Source organism: Rhinatrema bivittatum, chromosome 2 (assembly GCF_901001135.1).
Source record: "Rhinatrema bivittatum chromosome 2, aRhiBiv1.1, whole genome shotgun sequence".
NCBI lineage: Eukaryota > Metazoa > Chordata > Amphibia > Gymnophiona > Rhinatrematidae > Rhinatrema > Rhinatrema bivittatum.
In genome coordinates, this window is record NC_042616.1 from 60766676 (window position 1) to 60788683 (window position 22008).

The 22008-nt window shown below is 47.8% G+C and overlaps 1 protein-coding gene and 1 long non-coding RNA gene across 6 annotated transcripts in view; one reads left to right on the forward strand and one right to left on the reverse strand.

The window, feature by feature from the left end:
* The window catches only part of KIF9 (kinesin family member 9), a 252053-nt gene that overhangs the window by 90401 nt on the left and 139644 nt on the right, over window positions 1-22008 (reverse strand). For all 5 annotated transcript variants that reach the window (XM_029588252.1, XM_029588254.1, XM_029588251.1 and 2 more), the window contains exons 10-12: window positions 14322-14399; window positions 8113-8181; window positions 6573-6677 (exon numbers count right to left, since the gene is read on the reverse strand). In XM_029588252.1, the coding sequence (XP_029444112.1) occupies window positions 6573-6677; window positions 8113-8181; window positions 14322-14399 (252 nt within the window). The remainder of the gene's footprint in view (window positions 1-6572; window positions 6678-8112; window positions 8182-14321; window positions 14400-22008) is intronic.
* LOC115084007 overlaps window positions 16567-22008 on the forward strand; it is a 30089-nt gene continuing 24647 nt past the window's right edge. Inside the window, exon 1 of the long non-coding RNA XR_003854442.1 lies at window positions 16567-16623. This is a non-coding gene — a long non-coding RNA (uncharacterized LOC115084007). The remainder of the gene's footprint in view (window positions 16624-22008) is intronic.

Sequence of the window (22008 nt, forward strand, 5' to 3'; positions counted from 1 at the left end):
GAAAAGGTAGACCTGTTAACAAGTTGACTTTGCTCGTCACCAGAGAATCAATAGCCGTAACTGGTGGGTCACTTGAATCTGGGATGAGAGCACTTGAGTGGCTTGAATCCACTAATTTTTTAAAGTCCATTGAGTTATTCTCATGGCCAGCCTGGCTATAGGAGTTACGTGGACCGTGGAAGCCTTGTGGCCTAGGAACGTTAAGAGATGATGGGCTGAGGCTATCTTCTTTGTGCGCAGAGATACAGCTAGTCTGGAGAGTGTGTCTGCGCAGTCGTTGGGCAGGAAGGCCTTTGCCACTGCGGTGTCCAAATCTGCTCTGATGAAAGTCAGGAGGTGAGATGTAGTTAGGTAGGATTTTTGGTAGTTAATGAGAAATCCCAATGAGTGTAGTAGATTGATAGTAAGTTTGAGCATGTCGAGAGCTCCTTGCTTGGATTGGCTCTTGATTAGCCAGTCGTCCAGATAAGGAAAGACATGTATGCTGTTCTTGCGTAGATGGGCCGCAGCCACTGCTAGGCACTTTGCAAATACCCAGGGTGCTGAGGCAAGTTCGAAAGGCAGGACCCGGTAGTGAAAGTGTTGATGTCCCACTAGGAAACGTAAGTACTTGTGGTGAGGTGAGAATATGGGAATGTGAGCGTAAGGGTCTTTGAAGATCCAGAGAACAGAGCCAATCTCCTGTTTGCAGAAGGGGAAGCATGGTGCTCAAGGACACCATCCTGAATTTTTCTTTTCGTAGAAATGTTGAGATTGTGGAGGTCTAAGATGGGGCGGAGGCCGCCTGTTTTCTTTGGAATGAGGAAACAGCGGGAGTAGAACCCTCTGCCCTGCTGTGCCCGGGGAACAGGTTCCACAGCTCTGTGTTACGATTCCTCCTGTAGCTGTGCCACGAGAGGCTTCTCACCTTTTCTCTGGAGGCCGTACCGAAGCCGGGGCCTTGCCTGGACAGTCTATCTTGGTTTTGCCCCATGACCTGGGAGGCCACTGTTGCCATCTGGGCCTACCTGAGGCCTGCTCTGCTTCCTCCTTGACGTTCTGGTTTGGGCCTCGCCCCTTCTTCCTAAGGGGTCGGCCCGCAGCTCTTCTCTTTAGTTATAGGGCCAGATGGGTGTGGCCCATCTAAACTCCTCCCAGGGAGTTGCCTTCTTCCTACTCTATAAAAGGACTTCTTTTTCAGTTCTGCTTTGCCTTGCATTGGAGTTACTTCCTCCTGGATGTCTCGCCTTCCAGCACTCCATCAGGCTTTCATTCTTTGTTGGAGCTCCATGTCTTGTCTTGATATGTTTCCATGTTCCTGATGTCTGTTGTCCTTGGTTCCTGATGTTGCTTCCTGATGCCATGTCTTCATCTCTGCTTCCAGAACCCCTGGTTCCTCAATGCCACCCTTTCCTGGCATGCTCATGGTACATTGCCTGTCTTCTTGTCTGCAGCTCAAGTCTCCAGAGGGCCACCCTTGCCTGAAGCCAAGTCCCGTCTTGGTCCTGTTTCCTGTTTGAAGCCAAGTTCCGTCTTGGTCCTCCGTCCTGACTCTCGTTCCGGCCCTTGGATATTCTTGGGGCTGCTCCATCCATGCCTAATGTTGTGTCCGTCGCTGTCCGATATCTCTGCTCCGCCGACCTTACCTCGTTGGTAAGGTTGATGGAAGGCTAGCTGCTGTGGCGTCTCCAGGCTGTCCTCCTCCGGTGTCCCCGGACCGGCTCGACGCTGCAAGCCGCCATGTTGACTAGATGCCTAAGGGCGTGCGCGCACGCATGGCCTGACTGATGTACCGGCGTTGGCGCGAACCTCAGGGGCGTCCCCCTGAGTTGACATCATCAACTCCAGATATTTAAGGTCTCAGTTTTCGCTAACAAGACGAGTTAGCAAGGTATGGATTTGCTACCTCTGGGTTTCATCGTGGATGGGACTCGTTCTCCGCAAACCAAGCTACTCTGCCTCCTCAGACTTCACTAGAGGTACCTGCTCCTCGGGGGCCTCACTCTCTCTTTTTCATTTCAGGTCGCAGTCCGGAACCAGTACTTGCTCCTTAAGGCCCACGTCCCGGACTAGCTCCTGAATACCACTTCTGCTAAGAAGTCATCGCTGCTTACAACATTAGTGAATTTCCATCTATCTCTCAGAGCTTTCCCTAGGACCAGGTACTCGCTCCTCGAGGGCCTACTGCATTCCAACTCCTGGGCTACCTCAAGAGACTATGGTGTGAGTGTTATCATCAAGGACTTGTTCCAGAACTCTGCATATCCTATCTACTCACTTTCTTAGTTTCTCTACAGCTCAGCCACCTTGGGATCGCTGTTCCAATACCTGAGGGACTACAGCCCAGCCGTGCGCTTCCAGCTCACTACTGCCACCTTTGGTGGTTTAACATACTGCTTACTAAGAAGTCTTTGTTGCTTATAACATCAATGAGTTTCTATCTATCTCTCAGAGCTTTCCCTGGAACCAGGTACTCGCTTCTCGAGGACCTATTGCATACCAACTCCTGGGCTGCCTCAAGAGACTATTGTGTGAGTGTTACCATCAAGGACTTGTTCCTGAACTTTGCATGCCTTGCCTACTCACCTTCTTAGTTTCTCTACAGCTCAGCCACCTTGGGATCGCTGTTCCAATACCTGAGGGACTACAGCCCAGCCGGGTGCTTCCAGCTCACTATTGCCACCTCTGGTGGTTTACTATATTATCTAATAAAAGAACTAGTGTGTCTGTCTCCTATACTAAGCCTGACCAGTGGTCCCTCTCGGGATCTCCCCGAGGGCATGGTCACCTACCACTTGTCCAAGTATCCACCCACAACTATTCTAAATAATAACAGGATCCATCCTGATGATGTCACCCATGTGCGAGGACTACCATCCTGCTTATCCTGTGAGAAACTTGAGATCTCTTTTTCCTCACCCAATAAAAATACAATATAGAGACACAAGCAAGGTTGGAAAATTACTTCAGTTTTATAATATAAAAGATGAAAATGTTTTCAAATGTGTTTCAGAATTTTCTTATTTTTTTGCCACTAAATCTACCCATGAGCTGCTACAGGAAACTATGGAGCTGTGTCTCAGACCTTCTGCTCCCTGTTGTCTGACCTTATGGTGGTGGTGGCAGAGTGGGAGCCACAGTATTAGCCGTGCTTAGGCGTGGCAAAATCCTAAATCCGTCACTACACACACACATACACACATGCTGTCTCACATGTTTAATCATATACCCACATGCATACACAGATGCTCTCTCACATTCTCAAGCATACACACACACACACACAGTCTCACATGCTCAATCATACACACATACAGCTGTCTCTCATGCTCAGTCATACACAAACACACGCTGCCGCTCTTCCTGTCATACTTACACAAAAGCTTTGTCTGACATGCTATCATATACATACGTGTCATGCTCATACATGCACATACATACTTGAGCTGTCTCTCATGCTCAGTCATACACATGTACATGTCTCATATGCTCAATTTTACACACACGCTGTCTCTTATGCTCAGTCATACACACACATTCGCTGTCTCCTGCTCAATCATATACACACACAACACACACAAATGCTCTGTCTCTCATGCTCTCACTTGTTTCCCCCTTTGGAAGAACAAGGGGAAGCAGCAGCAATAGCAGCCTCCTCCTTCAGCCCAGACAGCCATTAGATGCTTCCTCTTGCTTCTATTCTCCGGGCCCTGCTGCTCCGGCTTATGACTGTGGGGAAGGGAAGGAGGAATGAGAGGCAGATGATGCATTTTTCCGCCCTGCAGGCCATGCTCCTCCTAACTGCTGGTGGGGGGGGGGGGGGGGGTTGGGGAGGTTGATGTTTTTTGCAAATATGCAGCCTGTGCTCCTTCTGATTGCTGAGACAGGAAAGGAGTTGAGAGGCAAATACTGCTTCTTGTGGTTCCACGGCTGCCAGGGAGGAGAGGAGAGTGGAAGGCTGATACTGATTCTTCCAGCCTTGTGGGCCGCATTCCTCTTTACTGGTGGGTGGGAGGCAGGTGCAGCTTCTTGTGGCTCGGTGGCTGCGTGTCTTCTGACTGCTGGGACAGAGGTTGTGGAAGGCTGATGCTGCTTGTCGCAGCTCCATGGGTTGTACTTTCTGACTGTCGGGGGGCAGGAGGAGGCCCATGTTGTTTCTTCTGCTGACTACAGGCAGAGGGAGAGGCTGAGACGCTGCCTTTTTGCTTGTTGGCAGCATGGATGATTGTTTTTGTTCCCAATTTGGACCCTACTTCCCACACGCACACACTTTCAAGGACAGCCCTGATAATAGGCAGGACACCAGATGCAGACAAGGCAGTTCTTGCCCAAAAGTTGTATTGGGTGAAGGGGAGGCAGATCATCAGCCAAATTGTTAGAGACATTGTGCCACCTGGTAGATGGTGCCTATGGCCTTGGTCATATTGGCTATAGGCTAGCTACAGCTCTGCAAAGATGCTGCTCAAGCAGGACCACACTGGAATTATTTTTAATAACAGGCTACAGCAATCTACAGCATTAGAAGCATGATTTAGCCCTAAAAAAAACCTTCTGGGAATCTTAATTTATGTAGGGGGGAAGAGAGCCATTTCTGCAGGCTGTTCTCTCCATCGCTCAGCTGTCAGAGAGGGCAAGAAAGAGGAGCTACAACATACATGTGAGATCACCTGCTGAAATAACTCAACAGAGAACTGGAGCTGTGCAGGCTCTGCTATACCAGAAGGAAAATATGTAGCCACCCCTCCAGAAACTCCCCTGTTCAACTATCAGAGGGAAGAGGGAGGTAGAGTCTGGCATGCTTAATTTATTATTTATTTTTGTTACAAAGCAGTGATAAAATGTCTGCTGATCCGGCTAAAATGGGAGTGCCAGCCAGACCCTATTCCATGTGCACTATAGCGCTGCCTTCCACCATAGATGATAACATTGCAGTCCACACCTGCTAACCTGGTGGTTTCCTAATCACAAGCCAGGTAGAATGCACCCCTTACACACTAAGTCACCATGGCTTACCTGAGACACCATGTCTCCATCTTTTTTACTGTCATACCAAAAGCCAGCAAAAGGAGGGAAAAGGGCGAGTGATCATCTCAGACCTCCTGACCGAGTCCAAATCCAGCACAGCAGCATAGGAGACTGGGTAGCAATCCAGGGAAAGGCTGTGCTGCTAGCCTTTTTTTTTTTTTTAAATAATAAATCTTTTTATTAAAACCAAGAAAAGCACATAGAACCAACACTTGGAATACATTTTTTCTTTAAGTACACCAAGCAAAACGTTCACTTTAACAGATACAGCAGAGTAAACTACTGCCTCCTTGTTGTGCTTCCAGAATTCAGGGAGCGTGTACTGTCAATAGCTCCTGCTGTCAGACCCACCAAGGGAACAAAGTCACCTGGGCCACCCAGTGCTTGACCCATTGGTGCAGGAACTCAGACCCCAAATGAATTGGTTCTCAAAGAGAAAGGTAGAGTCAGTCCCACTAGGATCATCATTCAGAGCACCCCAACGACTTGCTATGCTCAACCAGGAACCTGGTTCTAAAGCCTTCCTGGGAGCAGCCTATGCTCCACTGAGAACCTGGGCCTAAAATACCTTCCCAGGAGCGACCTCGTCCTAGCTGCAGTACCAGTCTGCATGTTTGCATCATCTGCTGGAGACAGAAATACTGACATGCTGAAGGCAGTACCAGACCTCTATAGAGAGAGTGAAGTCAGCTTTGAGCTTTTTCTCTCTGCCTTAGAGATGTACATTTGTTTTTAATGAATTAGACAATTTCAACGAAATTGTCTAATTCGTCATGGTTCGGGGGCGCCGAAAAACGAACGGTGTTAGTGCACCCACAAAAAAAAAAAAAAAAACGAACCGTGGGAAAAACAAAATTTCCCGCGGGGGCCCAAAAACGAAACCCGAACCAATAAAACAAAACGAAGCACATATCTACTCTGTCTCCATTAGCTGGCAAGGGGAGACAATAAGGAAATCTCATTCAAAAGATACTACAGCTGCTGCACATCATCATGATGTTGCTATTGAACCTCCAGCAATACTTACAACAACTTCCAGTGTTCTCTAGAGATCTCAAATTCAAGGATTAGGACAGGCCCAACAATGCTTACCTGTTAAGATCTTGAGATTTGAAGAATAAGAATCTAAGACTGTATGACCATAGGCTAAGCCATATTAGTTGTATTATTACATTCCAGCTGGATAAACCAAAGCATCAGGACAGTGACTTTTCCAAGGTCACACAAAAAGTCAATATTAGAGCAGTTATGCAAACATATCCCAAACACTGTTTCAGGAACCTGTTTTCTTTTAAATATAACTCCTAACCATTGACTAGAACATTTTATGAAGAGGAAGGAGGTGTGGTTTGAAAGTGACAGTACAGGATAAGGAATCAATAAAAATCTCATGTATATGTGAAAATAAAAGATTGTTACTTTTTCCTTTTTTCCCCTCATAGGCTGTCATGTAGTATTTCATGCACTGAAAATCTGCTGTAATGAAAGTAAAGAATTATTAATATAAATTTAAATTAAATCAGGGAAAGAAAAAGTATCCATCATCAAATTCATGCTCAGTAACTCACATCAATCTCTGTCAGGGTTCCTGCTAGATACCTGCGGGCTTGTCTGTTAATCTCTGCTATTTGGGTTTCATTCAAGGGCTCATAAAACATTTGACCACGATTGGCCTACAACAAAAAGAAATTCAGAAATAAAAAAGTTCCAAATGTCAGACAAAACTATCAAATAGTGCACTTTTATAGTCAGTAGGTAGCAGCTAAAAGTGTCTTTATCCAATTTTCAGATAATTTTCATGCAAATGGGGATAGTAACTTTTAAACAGCCGCACGGTTGCACATGTACATGTGCTCGCTCGCGCAAATGGACACGACCATTTTATAACATGCACACATGTTATAAAATTGGCTGAATGTGCATACATGTGCGCACAATTTTATATGGATGCACGCATGTGTGCGCAAATGCCATCTCTACCTCAGATACAAACAGTTTGTGAGCCCTATGGGAATAGGGAAATACCTACAGTACCTGAATGTAATCCACTTTGAAGTGCCGAAAAGCAGAATATAAAAATCCAAATAAAAAAAAAATGACCAGTTTCCCCAGTTCATTCCCAGTTTGCCCCAGTAAAGGATAGGACTTCCTATCCCCTCTAGCTAGATAGCCTCCCTTTCATCCTATTAGCCCCGACCCTTCAAACCTCATTGACTAGCCCTGATTTTTTTAATTTTAAAACTTTCTCGCCATCCATAGCAGAAATAAAGTTACGCGGTAAGGGACCCTGGCGTGTGCTTGTGCACATAAATACAAACATGCATACTTCAGGTTTCAGACTCGGAATGTCCATGTCCCACCTATGCTCCACCTAGACTCCACCCACGTCCTGCCCTTTTTTTGACTTCCCGAATTGTGCGTGTACTGGAAGATAGACATGTACTCGCATATCTTTTAATATCCGTGTGGCGTGCGGAGGGCATAATTTGCACGTATCTCCTGGCTTTGGCGCATGTAGGGCTTTTAAAGTCTACCTATAAGGAAATAGTAAAATATATTGCCTCAGTTGTGAGTTATTGAGAAAATTTCCATGGTTATGAAGGATATAGTTTATGAAAGAAGCACTGATTAAAGCAAAGTGAATAATGTGCACATTATGTGAATAATGTATTTGATATATTTTCAATGTTTATGGTCAGGATATCATATAACAAATAAATACAGGTTGAATTAAGCAATTAAAAATCATATAATAAGTGGAATCACAACAGAGATGGATGGCTTCGGGATTAGGATAGGCAAAGTTTGAAAAGAATCATTTTCAGCTTAGAACCAAAGATAGAGAGGTAGCATCTTGGATAACTCAAGATAGCTTGTTTCAAAGAGTGGGAGCCAGAAGTGAGAATGCCCCAAAATGTGAGGTAACTTATTTAGTACAGAAGACACATGACTGAGAACAAAAAGAGTGAGATGGTTTACGGTGAAGAAGAGATGGAATGCAGACAGGGGTGAGGCCATCAATACATTTATAGGTTTATAAATCTCTGCTTTATGGTCTTATGAACTATGTGTATCATGGAGTCTAATAACTATATTTTTGTTCCTTACCAAAATGTCATGCAGGGCCAGTTCCTGTTTCAGTAAGTTAATTTCTTTTTCCAGGTTCTTCATACTCAGCTAACAGGAAAACAAAGATTTAAATGTAAGGCAGACTTGTAAAGTAATCAAGCTATTAAAGCTTTGCCCTTGATACCTATAGCAGGATGATTTTTTGAAGATTCTTAAAGGACAATTGAGGTTTGTAGCTTAGGTCTATGTTTTATTTCATTTCTATTTTTTTCAACATACTGTTTATTGAAATGTTTCCATTTTCATTGAGGGTCTAGAAAATAAATAACATCAAACCAGGTACACATTATAGAAACACTGGGGATTTACAGCAGTGGTTCTCAACCCAGTCCACAGGACATCCACAATGCATGTGCATGAGATAGATTTGCATGCAGTGGAGTCAATGAGTGCAAATCTATCTCATGAATATTCATTATGGATATCCTGAAAACTAGGCTGGCTGGGTATCTCCAGAGGACTGGGTTGAGAACCACAGATGTAAAGTATAAGAGATCATTCAGACAAATTATGAGCTGCAGGAAAACTACCAACCAAAGCTGCAGTTTTTAAAATTAATTTCCCATGAATCATATTTGTCTCCATGCACCTAGTAAAGAGAAATGCAAAATAATACTTTCCCTATTGTTACGCTCCACGGCCGCAGATGGCTGCAACCGCTGCTGCTCACCTTTTTGTTTGCTGCCTTGAAACTGTTGGGCGAACTCGCGGCCTCTGCCAGCTACCACCGGCCTTCCAGTCTCCTTTCTCGGGCCTACTGGAGCAGCATGGATGCTGCTGACTGCCATCTTACCCATGGGGGTTCCCTAGGCGTGCTCGCTCCCTGACCAGCTTTAACCATGTCATGGCGGGAACCTCGGGGGCATCCCCATCAGTTGACGTCACTTAACTTGGATATTTAAGCTCGCCAGCCCAGACAGACAGCGACTTAGCAACGAGTTCATTTGCTACAACTATCTACTCTCACTTCAGTGTTGTTCCGGTTCGTGCTTCCGTGGTGAGAGACTATTGGGTACCCGCTCCTCAGGGGCTCTTCCTCATCTCTTGGCTATCCGCTCCTCAGACCGCCTTTCACACGGACTTCTGCCTGCCTTGCTTCCCGAGTCTTTCTTTGGAACTACTATTGTCGTCAGTCGCTGTGAGTACCACGCTGCGGATCCCTGTTTGGATATCTACATGGGAACCCTCTCCGCTGTACCCCGCTCTGTGGACCATTGCCATGACATCTATAGAGGAACCCTCTCCGGTGTACCCCGCTCTGTAGACCATTGCCATGACATCTATAGAGGAACCCTCGCCGGTGTACCCCGCTCTGCGGACCATTACCTTGACTTCCACCGAGGAATCCTCTTGTGTACCATCTCTGCGGACCCAGTGTAACTTCCGTGACTGTAACTTTCTCCCAGCACCTCCCGCTCCTCGGGTACTGCCGCAGCTTCTACCTGACTCCAGTTCCCCGAGCTGAGTCTGACGTCAGCAGCTGTGCTGTTGTTCAGGCCTGCCTCCGGGGGTCACCCTCTCTCTCTCCTTCTCTACCTCTGCTGAATCCCATCCCGCAGCCGAGACTCCGCCTACCAACGGTGAGGCTCAGTGGGGCTCCTCCCCTGGGCGGTTCCACCTCTCGCCTCGGCCAGAGGGTCCACATACTTACAAATCCTAACACCTATTATGCAAGAATTTTTGTTTTTGTCCTTAATGAGGGCAATTTTCAAAAGCCATTTTCTAGTATAAATGGCTAGTTATCCATGTAAAAGTGTTTTTTGAAAACTGCCCACCCTTTACGCCAGTACAAGTACACATGTTGTGCTGCAATACATGTAACTTTTACCAGCATTTTCCTGGAGGTGTTCACAGGATGGAGTTAGACTGCAGAAGAAAACGGATTTTCAAAACTACAGATATTTTTTTGGTTGGAAAAAGTATCTGCAGAAAAAAAAACAGGTGGCAATTCTTGCTGATACATTTTTACTAAGCAATCTTTAAAAGGCAAGTGTAAAATCTGGTGCAAAATCCATAGGCAAAAGTTCCTGCAAACTTTTCACTTGCCTGTATAGTTTTCAAAATTTCCCCCAACCTGTGCAAGTTTCGCTATTTCCATAAATTTATAGACTATGTGAAACTGTCACTTCCATAACCTGGTGATACCAAGATTCTCAAAGATGGTGACCGATAAGAATAGCCCAGAAGAGTTGAATACATCCTAAGTTTTCTGATCAAGCATCTTTTCTACCCAGGAGTAGGTAACTCTGGCCCTCAAGTACTGCAAGTCAGTCTTAACTGTACTGCCCATCGCTTACATTCTCATAAACTCAAGGTTAATCCATCTAAGCCTGAGGCACACTGGATGAGCATTAGGGCCGCAGTGCCAATCTTGGCTTTCTGAAAATTGGAGACTCCAATTCCACTCAAAGAGGTAGTTACTGCACTTTATGGACTGCCATGATCATAAATTGGAGACTCCAATTCAAATGGAGAAATTACTTACCTGATAATTTCATTTTCCTTAGTGAAGACAGATGGTCTCAGGCCAATGGGTATAGTGTACTCCTGATAGCAGATGGGAGACTGAGTCAGATTTCAAAGCTGACATCAGCCTACATATATATCCAAGCAGGAAGCTCAGCTCTTCAGTATTCTCCTCGAATGGCAATTGTGGATATATGTGTATGCTTTAACAACTTGATTAACTTGGTTAACTTGATTAACTAGGACTGGTTCAACTGATTTCCAAATTGGAGACTGCCAGTGCATTCAACCGAATAATGCTGACACCTGGCCACTATGGGTGTCTTGAACTAGGGGTAATACCTGGCTTACCCGTGTTTGTCTTGTTCTCGGGGTTTGTCACCCGAGGTTCCCGGATTCTGGTTCAGCCGTGGGTGGGGTGCTGAGTCCATCTGTCTACACTAAGGAAAACGAAATTATCAGGTAAATAATTTCTCCATTTCCTAGCATGTAACAGATGGACTCAGGACCAATGGGATGTACAAAAGCTACTCCCAAACAGGACGGGAGGCTGCCCATGGCCCCTGCAAAGGTTGTGTCCTCTCGGGCCTGGACATCGAGGCGGTAGAACCTGGAGAAGGTGTGTATGGAGGACCATGTCGCTGCCCGACAGATCTTGGCGGGCGACAGCATCTTGGTTTCTGCCCAGGACACTGCCTGGGCCCTTGTTGTATGGGCCTTGACTTGCAGAGGTGGAGGTTTCCCTGCCTCTACGTAGGCCGCCTTGATTACTTCTTTGATCCAGCGGGCTAAGGTTGCCCGCGAGGCCGCTTCCCCCTGTTTCTTCCCAATGTGAAAGACGAATAGGTGGTCTGTCTTTTGCACAGATTCCGATCTTTCCAGGTATTGGACTAGGAGTCTGCCGACATTTAGATGACGAAAAGGGCGTGAGTCTTCCGAGTCCTTATGTTCGTCTGGAGATGGCAGCAAGATGGATGGGTTTAGATGAAATTGAGAACCACTTTCGGTAGGAAGGAGGGGGCAGTGCGTAGGGTTCCCGACAAGATAGCGCTTGAAGCTTGGAGATGCAACGGGCTGAACATATTGCCACTAGGAATGCAGTCTTCAAGGTCGGGAGCCATAATGACAGGCCGCATGTTGGTCTGAAGGAAGTTCCCGCTAGAAAGTAGTACTAGATTGAGATTCCATAGGGGCACCGGCCACTTTAATGGTGGTCGGATTTGTTTAACCCCTCTCAGGAAGCGGGAAACATCTGGATGGGTTGATAGACTGATGCCATCCACTTTGGCTCTGAAGCAGGCCAGCGTGGCCACCTGAACCTTAAGGGAGTTGAGAGACAACCCCTTCTTCAAGCTGTCCTGCAGAAATTCTAGGATCATGGGGATTTTGACTGTTCGCGGGAGGATCTCATGGTCCTCACACCAGGCTTCAAATACTCTCCATATTCGTATGTGGAGAACTTGCGTGCTCAAAGCAAGGTGTCAATCACTGCCTTAAGAGTATCCGCTTTTCTTCAGGTGAGTCCTCTCAAGGGCCAGACTGTAAGAGAGAATCGAGTCGGGTCTTCGTGGAGGATCAGTCCTTGCTGGAGAAGGTCTCTGTGTGGAGGTAGGCACAGAGGGTTCCCCACAAGAAGTCTTCTCACGTCTGCGTACCATGGCCTTCTTGGCCAGTCTGGGGCCACTAGAAGTACTAGTCCCCTGTGGTGTTATATCTTGTTGATGATCCTGCCCAGTAGTGGCCATGGGGGAAAGGCGTATAGCAGGTCTTCTTGTGGCCAGATCTGGACGAGGGCGTCGATTCCCCGGGATTGCGGTTCTTGTCTGCGGCTGAAGAACTTGGGAACTTGGGCATTGGACCGGGTTGCCAGTAGATCCATGGCTGGGGTTCCCCAGCGGTTTACTATCAACTGGAAGGCTGTGGTCAACAGCATCCATTCCCCTGGGTCTAGGCTCTCTCTGCTGAGGTAGACTGCAGAGACGTTGTCTTTTCCCGCGATGTGGGAGGCTGAGATCCCTTGCAGATTTGTTTACGCCCACGCCATGAGGGGGTCTATCTCCAGGGACACCTGTTGGCTTCTGGTTCTTCCCTGGCGGTTGATGTAGGTAACTGTTGTGGCGTTGTCTGACATGACTCTCTGTAGGAGAGACAGACTGGAAGATGTTACAACACACTCCCTTATAGCTGAGTAGATAAGAGTTCCCAATGAGCAGTACAGAGATGATAGGTATCAACAGTCTGTGATCCTCGGCAGAGGAGACCTGTTCCACAATGGTGGTGTAGGGCCTGATTCAGATGGACAGCAAGGAGCTGTAGATGGACAGGCTGGGAGAAGTAGTACTCACTCTCTGTAGCTGTTAGGTAGTGTTCCAGCAGGTTGAAGAATATGTAGCAGGTACCAGGATAGATACACAGGCCCTCAAGGAGTGAGTACCTATATTTAGGATAGGCAGCTGGAAATAAGCAAAGGGCTCCCGAGGAGCGGGTACCCAGGTTAGTAGAACCCCGGAGGGTGAAGATAGCTTCCAGCAGGCAGTAGAAGCGGCAGAGCAGCTTCAGACCGGAGCGAATCCAATCTGATGCTAACTCGGCGAGAGTCAGCAAATGGGCAACCTTTTGAAGAAGGAAGCAGTGATGTCACTCAAGGGGGATGCCTCCAAGGTTTGCGCCAACACTAGTACAAGATGTGAGGCGTGTGCGCGCCCTAGGAAGCCTCATGTCAACATGGCGGGACGCCGCACCAGAGCCGCTCTGGGGAAGCTGGAGGGTGCGGCAAGGAGACGCTACGGACGCCATTCTCCCGAGGCTGGTGGAGAAGGCTGAAATAGAGGTGAGGCATTTCGGACGAAGCCGTCTGAGACCGACAGACGCAACAGTTGGAATAGATGTTGGGTCAGATGGTAAACCTGGACAGCATCTATATCAGATCAGAATCTACCTCCATGGACCCACAATCAACCTCCCATGAGTAGTCTGACTCTGAATCAGACTTGAATAATGGAGGAGATAATAAGGTGTTTGTGATTTTGAGGTGTGCATTTGGTAGTAACCTGCTAAGGACCTGGAGGAGATGCCTCTCTTTTTGAAGTTGAATGGCTTCTATGTTGAATAGAAAGTGCTATGAAGGTGGACTGATGCTGACCTTTCAATGATAAAGAAAGCTGTTCACTTAATACATTAAAAGACTCAAGTATATGTTCTACCTCTTTAGAAGCCATAGGCATCGAAGGAGTTTCCAAAACAGGTACCATCAAAGCTGTAGGAAACTTAGCTGATGCCAATGAGTCAATAGGTGTCTATATACATTTTTTGTTGCATGAGCAGCAATTTTTTCAAACTAACAAGTTTTGAGCGCCAGTATTAGCGTTGCATTTCTGTATACAGCACAAAGAAAATAAGCATGTGAGTGACCATGTAAAACCTGTGAGCGATGTTTCAAAATGAGAGATCACTCATGCGCTCAGCTTAGCAGAAACTATGCCAAGCCAAAAGATCACATATCTTTTTATTCATGCCTTTTTTCGTATATTTCTGCAGCTATTGACTCGAGAGCGGTTGTTACTAATTTGCCATGGTTGGAGGGGTAAATTTAAGTTTTAACTTAGCTTCTTTTTTTCATTACATATGTGCTCTTTTCTTTTCTTCTTTGATTGCTCCACATGCTGTTTACTTATTTATGTAAAATCAAATAAAGTTTGAACCATAAAAGAAACACCACTCACCACTGGGTCATAATATTGAATAATCTCTGGCTCGGCTGGGATACATTTCATCCTGGTTGCAAAACGAAGAGAAGACAGCTGAAATAGAAATTGAAGCTTGCATATTAATCCCAGAGCTCAGTTTATGTTGCACTACATTCAATGACAGCTTTACATTGTTTGTCTATCCAAGCCTTCAACTACTCAAAAGTCCAGGAAAAGCTATAAACAATATTGCTCCAGAACTCAGATAATTGCTGCTGTACACATAAAATTATTAATAAGACTGTATTTAAACTTGAACCTTGGACTAATTACTGGGAACAATTATTTAAAAACACACGGATCCATTTAATGATACATGAAGTGCTAGAGCAGACCTGGGCAAGGGGCGGCCCGCGGGCTGAATCCGGCCGCCTACGGTCTGTGACCGGCCCGCCCACTGCTGAGAGCAGACGGAGAATGAGGCACGCTGCCTTCCCAAGGCAGCGTGCCTCATTCTCCGCTCCCTCGCTCCCCGATTGGACGGCCAATCGGGGAGCGAGGGAGCGGAGAATGAACTGGTTTTTTTACAGCGTTCGGTGGGGTGGGGGGGGAGTGACTCGAGCGAAGGCACGCTGCCCGATTGGCCGGTGCTGGGCCAATCGGGCAGCGTGCCTTCGCTCGAGTTTCTTTCCTACCTACCTACCAGTTCCGCCTTTCGTGGTCTTTTTCAAGGGTCCCCAACCACCGGTCCGCGGGAGTTTTTTTGCCGGTCCGCGGCGCGCGCTCCCGGTCTCTCCCGCTGCCGTTGCCGCTGGGCTGTCAGCACGTTCAAGCCCAGCGGTAACGGCAGCGGTGTTTTCTGTGGTACCCGCGGCTGGCCTTTTCTTCTTCCCGCGCCTGCCCCCCCCCCCCTCCCGTGACCCGGAACAGGAAGTGATACACGGAGCGGTGCGCGGGAAGAAGAAAGAGCCGTGCCGTCGGCTGCAGCGTCTGTCCCCCGAGCAATTGAAGCAGCCGGCAATCGAGAAGAGTCAGCAGCATGAGCCTCCCGCGGCCGATGGAATTCTTCTTTCTTGGCCTTCGGGGGCTGCTGCAGCTCCCATTTGTGCTCCGGTGGGGGGGAGAGGAAGTGAGAAAGAGAGAGAAGCAGCCAGCCATCCTGAGTGTGATTGACTGGTCAGAGAGCTGATGTATGTGAGAGACAATGAAAGTGATTGCTCAGGGAGATGACTGATGTGTATGTGAGAGTGTGAGGCATTAGTCAGGGAGGTGACTGATATGTGTGTGTGTGTGAGAGAAAAAGCATGGAAGTGAGAAGTCTGGGTATGTGGGAAAGCATGAGCGTAAGAAGCCTGGTGTTGTGGGAGTGAGAAACCTGGGTGAGTGTGCATGCATGAGAGAGAGAGACTGCTTGGTAAGGTGACGGTGTGTGTGAGAGAAAAAGACTGGTGTGTGTGAATGTGAGAGAATGTGATTCAGGGAATGAGAAGCCTGTGCACGTGGAGAGTGAGCATGGAAATGAGAGAGACTGGTGTGTGTGTAACAGAGAGAAAGTGATTATGGGAATGAGAAGCCTGTGCATGTGAAGAGAGTGAGCATGAGAGTGAGAAACCTGGGTGGTTGTGAGACAGCATGGGAGGGAGAAGCCTGTATATCTGAAAGAGAACTTGGGAGTGGGAAGCCTGTGTGTGTGTGTATGCATGAGTGAGATCAGGTGACTGGTGTGTGTGTGTGTGAGAGAGAGAGAGAGAGAGAAATAAAGTGATTATGGGAATGAGAAACCTGTGCATGTGAAGAGTGAGCATGGGAGTGAGAAACCTGGGTGTGTGTGAGACATCATGGGAGGGAGAAGCCTGTATATCTGAAAGAGAACATGGGAGTGAGAGACTAGTGTGTGTGTGTGTGTGTGTGTGTGAGAGAGAGAAAGAAAGTGATTATGGGAATGAGAAGCCTATGCATGTGGAGAGAACAAGCATGGGAGTGAGAGACTGGTGAGTGAGTGTGTGTGAGAGAGAGAGAGACAGAGAAAGTGATTATGAGAGTGAGAAGCCCATATATGTAAGAAGAACACGGGAGTGGGAAGCCTGTGTGTGTGTGTGTGTATGGCATGAGAGAAACTGTTCAGGAAGGTGACTGGTGTGTGTGCCAAAGACTGTTTGGGAGATGATTGGTGTGTGAGAGACAGAAACTGGTCATGGGGGCATGACTGGTATGGTGTGTGTGTGAGAGACATGGGCACTAAGGAAGAGGACCATAAGTATAGAGCTTAGCTTCTACTGCTGCTTCTGGTGTGTGCTACGGCCTGCAGGGAAGGGGAGTAGGAGAGCTGCTGGAGGGGGTAAGTAAAGATGGCTTTAAGTTTATTTTTCTTGACTGCCATTTTAATTGTGTGATGTCTGCTTTTTTGAAATATTTTATTGGTGTTTGGAAAATGTTTAATAGTTTTTATGAGTTTTTAATTGTTGGATGTTATTCTGTTCATAGCTGTTTTGAAACATTTATTCTGCTTATTAGTATAGTTTTACAATTATTTCTGTGTGGGGATCTATAGCTGCTTGCTGGTTCTGTTTTCCTAATAAGAGCTGTATTGGTTTTTAGGACCTGATTTAATATTTGTGGTGTTGCCTTTTCATAGATAGGGTTGCTCCTGTTTTGTATTCCATAATACAAGTGTAACTGTGTGCGGATTAGTTTATGTGCATTACTACAGATCCTGGGAGTATGTTAGGTCGGTTCTGTGTCTGTTACCGAGATGAGATATTTTGCTAGCATGTAAGCGTTTGTATCGGTCTTATTTGTTGTGTTTTCTCAGAGGACATGCATTGGTGGTAAACTGCTGTCTTTTCATAAGCAGGGCTATTGAGAACTGAGTTAATTATATTAGTCCGGCCCTCTAAAACCATCCCAATTTCTCATGCGGCCCCATGGGAAAATTAATTGCCCACCCCTGTGCTAGAGTATTAAAACTTGTCCTCAAGATTCAATTGCAAAAATCACCAACATATTTTTTTTCAAAACCAAGTCCACAATTGTAAAAGAGTCCCAATAAGTTTTCTTGCAAAATAAACCAAAATTGTTACAAAACTCACAATGAAGAGAATTCAAAGTACTTAATTTGCTGGTTAAACCAAGGACCTCACAAACTGAACTGTAGCCCCCAACGGTCCTGCTTATACTATTCATAGGTCTCTGAAAATGAAAGAAGGCAAGCTTTTAAAGACCAAGGAGGAAATTATGTCAAAGGAACTCCAACTTCTGATAGGGCTGAAACTAAGGTATGTTACACTCGTCCTTCGCAGACGGCTGCGACCACTAATGCTCACCTCTTTCTTTGCTGCCTTGTCAGTATTGGGGAGAACGGCGACCTCTGCCAGCGATTGCCGACCTGCTTGGCATTCCCGGGACAGCGTGAGTGCTGCCAACTGCCATCTTGCCCCAGAAATCACATAGGCGCGCGTGCGCAAGGGCCACTCTTGTACACGTCATGGCGGGAACCTTGGGGGCGTCCCCTCCTGATGACGTCTTCACTCTGCTGTACTTAAGCTGACTGGCCCTGTCTATTGATGAGTTAGCAAGGAGTTCCCTCGTTGCTGAATCCGCTCTCACTCACAGACTTCCTGTTCCTGCATTTGGCGTGAGACGCTCTGGGTACTTGCTCCTCGGGAGCCCTTCCTCGTCTCTGGCTATCCGCTCCTTGGAGGGCCTTCTGCCTTGGACTGCTGCCTGTCCCGCTCCTCGGGATCCTTTCTGGAACTATCCTTCAGTGAGTACCTAACTCTACGGATCTACTCTACCAACTCTTGAGGGATCCTCTCCGGTGTACCCTGTTTCTCGGGCCACTACCGCATTCTCTCTAGTAGGAGCTACTCCGATGTACCCTGCACTGCAGGCCACTACTGCTTCACCTCCAGGACTCTCTCCATGTTCCTGTCCCTCGGACCTCACCATACCATTTCTGTGGGGAATCCCTCGGTGTACCCTGCGCTGCAGGAGGCCACTACCATACCATCACTACAGAGAGACTACCTGGGTATTTCCTATGCTACAGGTCACTACCATATCGTCAGTACTGAGAGACTCCTTCAGTGTACCCTGCGCTGCAGGTCACGACCTATAACCATTACGAAGAGATTTCCTCGGCGTACCCCGCCCTGTGGACCACTACCGGATCTCCTTCTCTGAGGTATTCCCTCCGGGTATACCTCTCTATTCTGACATCACCACTTCTGCACTCCTGCTCCGCGGGCTGTGTTCTTCTATTTATCTAATAAAGACTCTATTCCACAGCTGTCTCTGACGTCTGCTGGGACCACGCCTCCCGACTGTGAGGCTCAAAGGGCCCCTCTCACCTCGGCCCAGGGTTCACATACTAACAAACCATAACAAGGTACAGCTGGAACCTAGACTGATTCAGATAATATGTGAAGTATATGAATTGAGAGGATATGTATATTTAATTAAGTGAGTACCACTCCAACTGTTCATTAAGACCTAATGTTCCACTGTTTGAAATTCAAAGATCCAAAATTGTTCACGACTATTCAGAGTCGCTTGAAAATCACCTCCTCTTATATTGCTACATAATGCAATGTTCCACTTTGGGAGTCATCACCCAAAAAAAGGATCTAGGCGCCATTGAGGATAATATGTTGAAATCCTCTGCTCAGTGTGTGGCAGTGCCCAAGAAAGCAAACAGAATGCTAGGAATTATTAGGAAACAAATGGAGAATAAAGCAGGAATATTGGTTCTTACTTGCTAATTTTTTTTCCTGTAATACCATAGATTAGTCCAGACACCTGGATGCTGCCTCTCTGCCAGCAGATGGAGATAGTGAAAGTTTCACTGACACTGTACATAACCCAGTGTGCCACCCGCAGTCCCTCAGTATTGACCTATACCCAAGCCAAGATGACAGCAACAATGGAGAAATTACTTATCTGATAATTTCGTTCTCTTAGTGTAGACAAATGGACTCAGGACCAATGGGTATAGTGTGCTCCTGATAGCAGTGGGGAGATGGAGGCAGATTTCAATCTGACGTCACCACCAGTACATATACCCCTGCAGGAAGCTCTGCTCTTCAGTATTCTCTTCGAAAAGCAATTGTGGATATATGTGTGTCTGGATAATTTGATTAACTTGGTTAACTTTGATTAACTTGAATAACTTGATTAACATGATTAACTTGAACTGGTTGATGCGTGTTAGAGCTGGAGACCGCCAGTGCACTCAACCGAGAAACGCCGACACCCGGTAACTATGGGTGTCTTAACTAGAGGAAAACGTGGCTCACCCATGTTTGTCTTGCTCTCGGGGATTGTCACCCGAGGTTCCGTGTTTGGAGGCAGCCGTGGGTGGGGTACTGAGACCATCTGTCTACACTAAGGAAAACAAAATTATTAGGTAAGTAATTTCTCCATTTCCTAGCGTGTAGCAGATGGACTCAGGACCAATGGGTTGTACAAAAGCTACTCCTATACCGGGTGGGAGGCTGCCCGTGGCCCACTTAGTACTGCCCTTGTGAATGCTGTGTCCTCCTGTGCCTGGACATCTGTTACGACTGTCGCTGCCTGACATCTCCACTCTGCCCACCTTACCTTTTTTTGCGACTCCTCCCGCGGTTGATGGACGTCTGGCTGCCACGGCAACTGCCTGCCGTCCTTTCTGGCGTCCCCGGTCCGGCTTGGGCGCTGCATCCCGCCATGTTGTCCAGGTACCATAGGGCATGCGCACCATGCGGCCCTGCTTCTTATTCTCTCTTTGGCGCGAACCTCAGGGGCGTCCCCTGGGATGACGTCACGCATCCCGGATACAAAAGCCTACACTTTTTGCTAGCTAATCGAGTTAGCAAGGTCGGGAATTCCTTACGGATGGGATTCACTTTCCGTACCTAGCTACTCTGCCTCTCCAACTTTTGGACTTTTTCCTAACAGGGTACCCACTCCTTGGGGGCCTCTCTCATTTCTTTCAGGTCGCTATCAGGAACCGGTACTCGCTCCTCGAGGGCCCATGTTCCCTGACTCGCTGCCTGAACTTATCTCTTCTGCTTGGAAGAAACTGCTGCCTACATCATCAGTGAGTTACCAACTTTATTTCCTCAGAGCTGTTCCCTGGAACCAGGTACTCCCTCCTCGAGGGCCTGCCTCTATTCCAGCTTCTGTGTCACCTTCCGGGAGAAACCGCTGTGTGAGTAACTTTACCAACGAGGCTCCATACCAGAACTCGGTGTATGCTCCACTGTACTCACTATCTCAGTTTTCTCCACTACAGCACAGCCATAGAGGGAATCGTTGTTCCAGTATCCTGAGGAACCCTAGCCCAGCCGGGCTTCATCTCTACTCTCTACTGCCACCTCTGGTGGCTTCTCAAATCTGTCTAATAAAAAATATAAGGGTTCGTCTTCGGTTCTCCTGTGGGACTAGTGCCCAGGATGGCAAGCTCCTTCAAGCTGTGAGCCACGAGATCTGATAGCTCGTCTTTCGAGAAAAAACACCTCATGGTTCGGTAAGGTTCCGTTCCTGGAGGGATTTCCACTTCCTCCAGGGATTCTTGATCTTCGTCCGAGGTGTCCGTGTCCCCTATGGTGGGGCTTTTGGCCAGGGAAGCACGTCCCTGGGGGGCCTAGAGGGCCCTGGAAGGTTAGGGTCCTCTGTGGAATGTTGTGGTTGTGCCATCGGTGGTGCCGGTTGCATATGGACGAAGGTGTGTAGACCTTTTAAAAATTCTACCCAGGAAAATGATGCTGGGTCTAAATTGAAAGCCGCTGTGTCCCCAGGGAGCTCCGTTTGAGGGAGGCTTGTGTTGGGGGTGGAGAGGTCCGGTGTACTATCTGTGGATCCGGACTCCTGGACTGGCTGGGGAGAGCCTTGCCTTGGTTCTCCCAAAGCCACCTCGCACTGTCGGCACAGGGCCATGGCCTCTTCGTGCTGCGCAGCTCTTATCTGGCAGGCTGGGCAAAAGGCTTGTGCTTTGACCTTCTTGTCTGGTGGTGCCATGGTTTGTGCGCGTAGGGTAGCAGAAAATCCCTTTTATGCGCATACTGGGAGGCTTAGTTATGCGCTCCGGGTGTGCCGACGATGTGCGTGTAGGCTGGGGTGCGCACTCACCAAGATACGCGCGCCGCTGTGTGCACCGACCTAACTTATGCACCCGGCAACGTTGAGCGTGTGGTTGTGTGCCCGGCCCCCTCCTGCGCGTCGCTGTGCGCACGGCACTTATGCACGCGCCGATGTACACACAAGTAAGATGTGTGCTCGGCTCGTCTCTGTGCGCCTGGCTCGGATAGGCGGACAAGACGGCGATCAAGGGGAATGGCGTCGGAGACCACGCGAGCAATATGGCGACCACCTCAGAGGGTCTCCACGTGGGAGGACCCTCGTATTGGATCGGGGTCTGGCCCAGACGGGGCTGATCAACCCGATAGCACAGATGCCAACTGGCGACCTGTGCGGCTTTCCGAGCCTCGGAGACCGGGAACTTTTAAAATGTTTTCTACCTTACCTTGTCTCGGCATTTTCCGGTATCGTTCCAGGCGGTCTCCGGCTGCGGGGGGAGAGGGAAAAGTACCTTCACCGCCACGCTCGGTTCTGCACCTGCTGCCTCTAAGCCACTCCTGTTGTCGGGGGCTCAGTCCACGCCGGGAACCGGCTGCCGGACCGAGGCCTACCTCTGAGGGACCTAGGAAATCACCTCAGGAATTCTCAACTGGGGAAGGGACCCGTA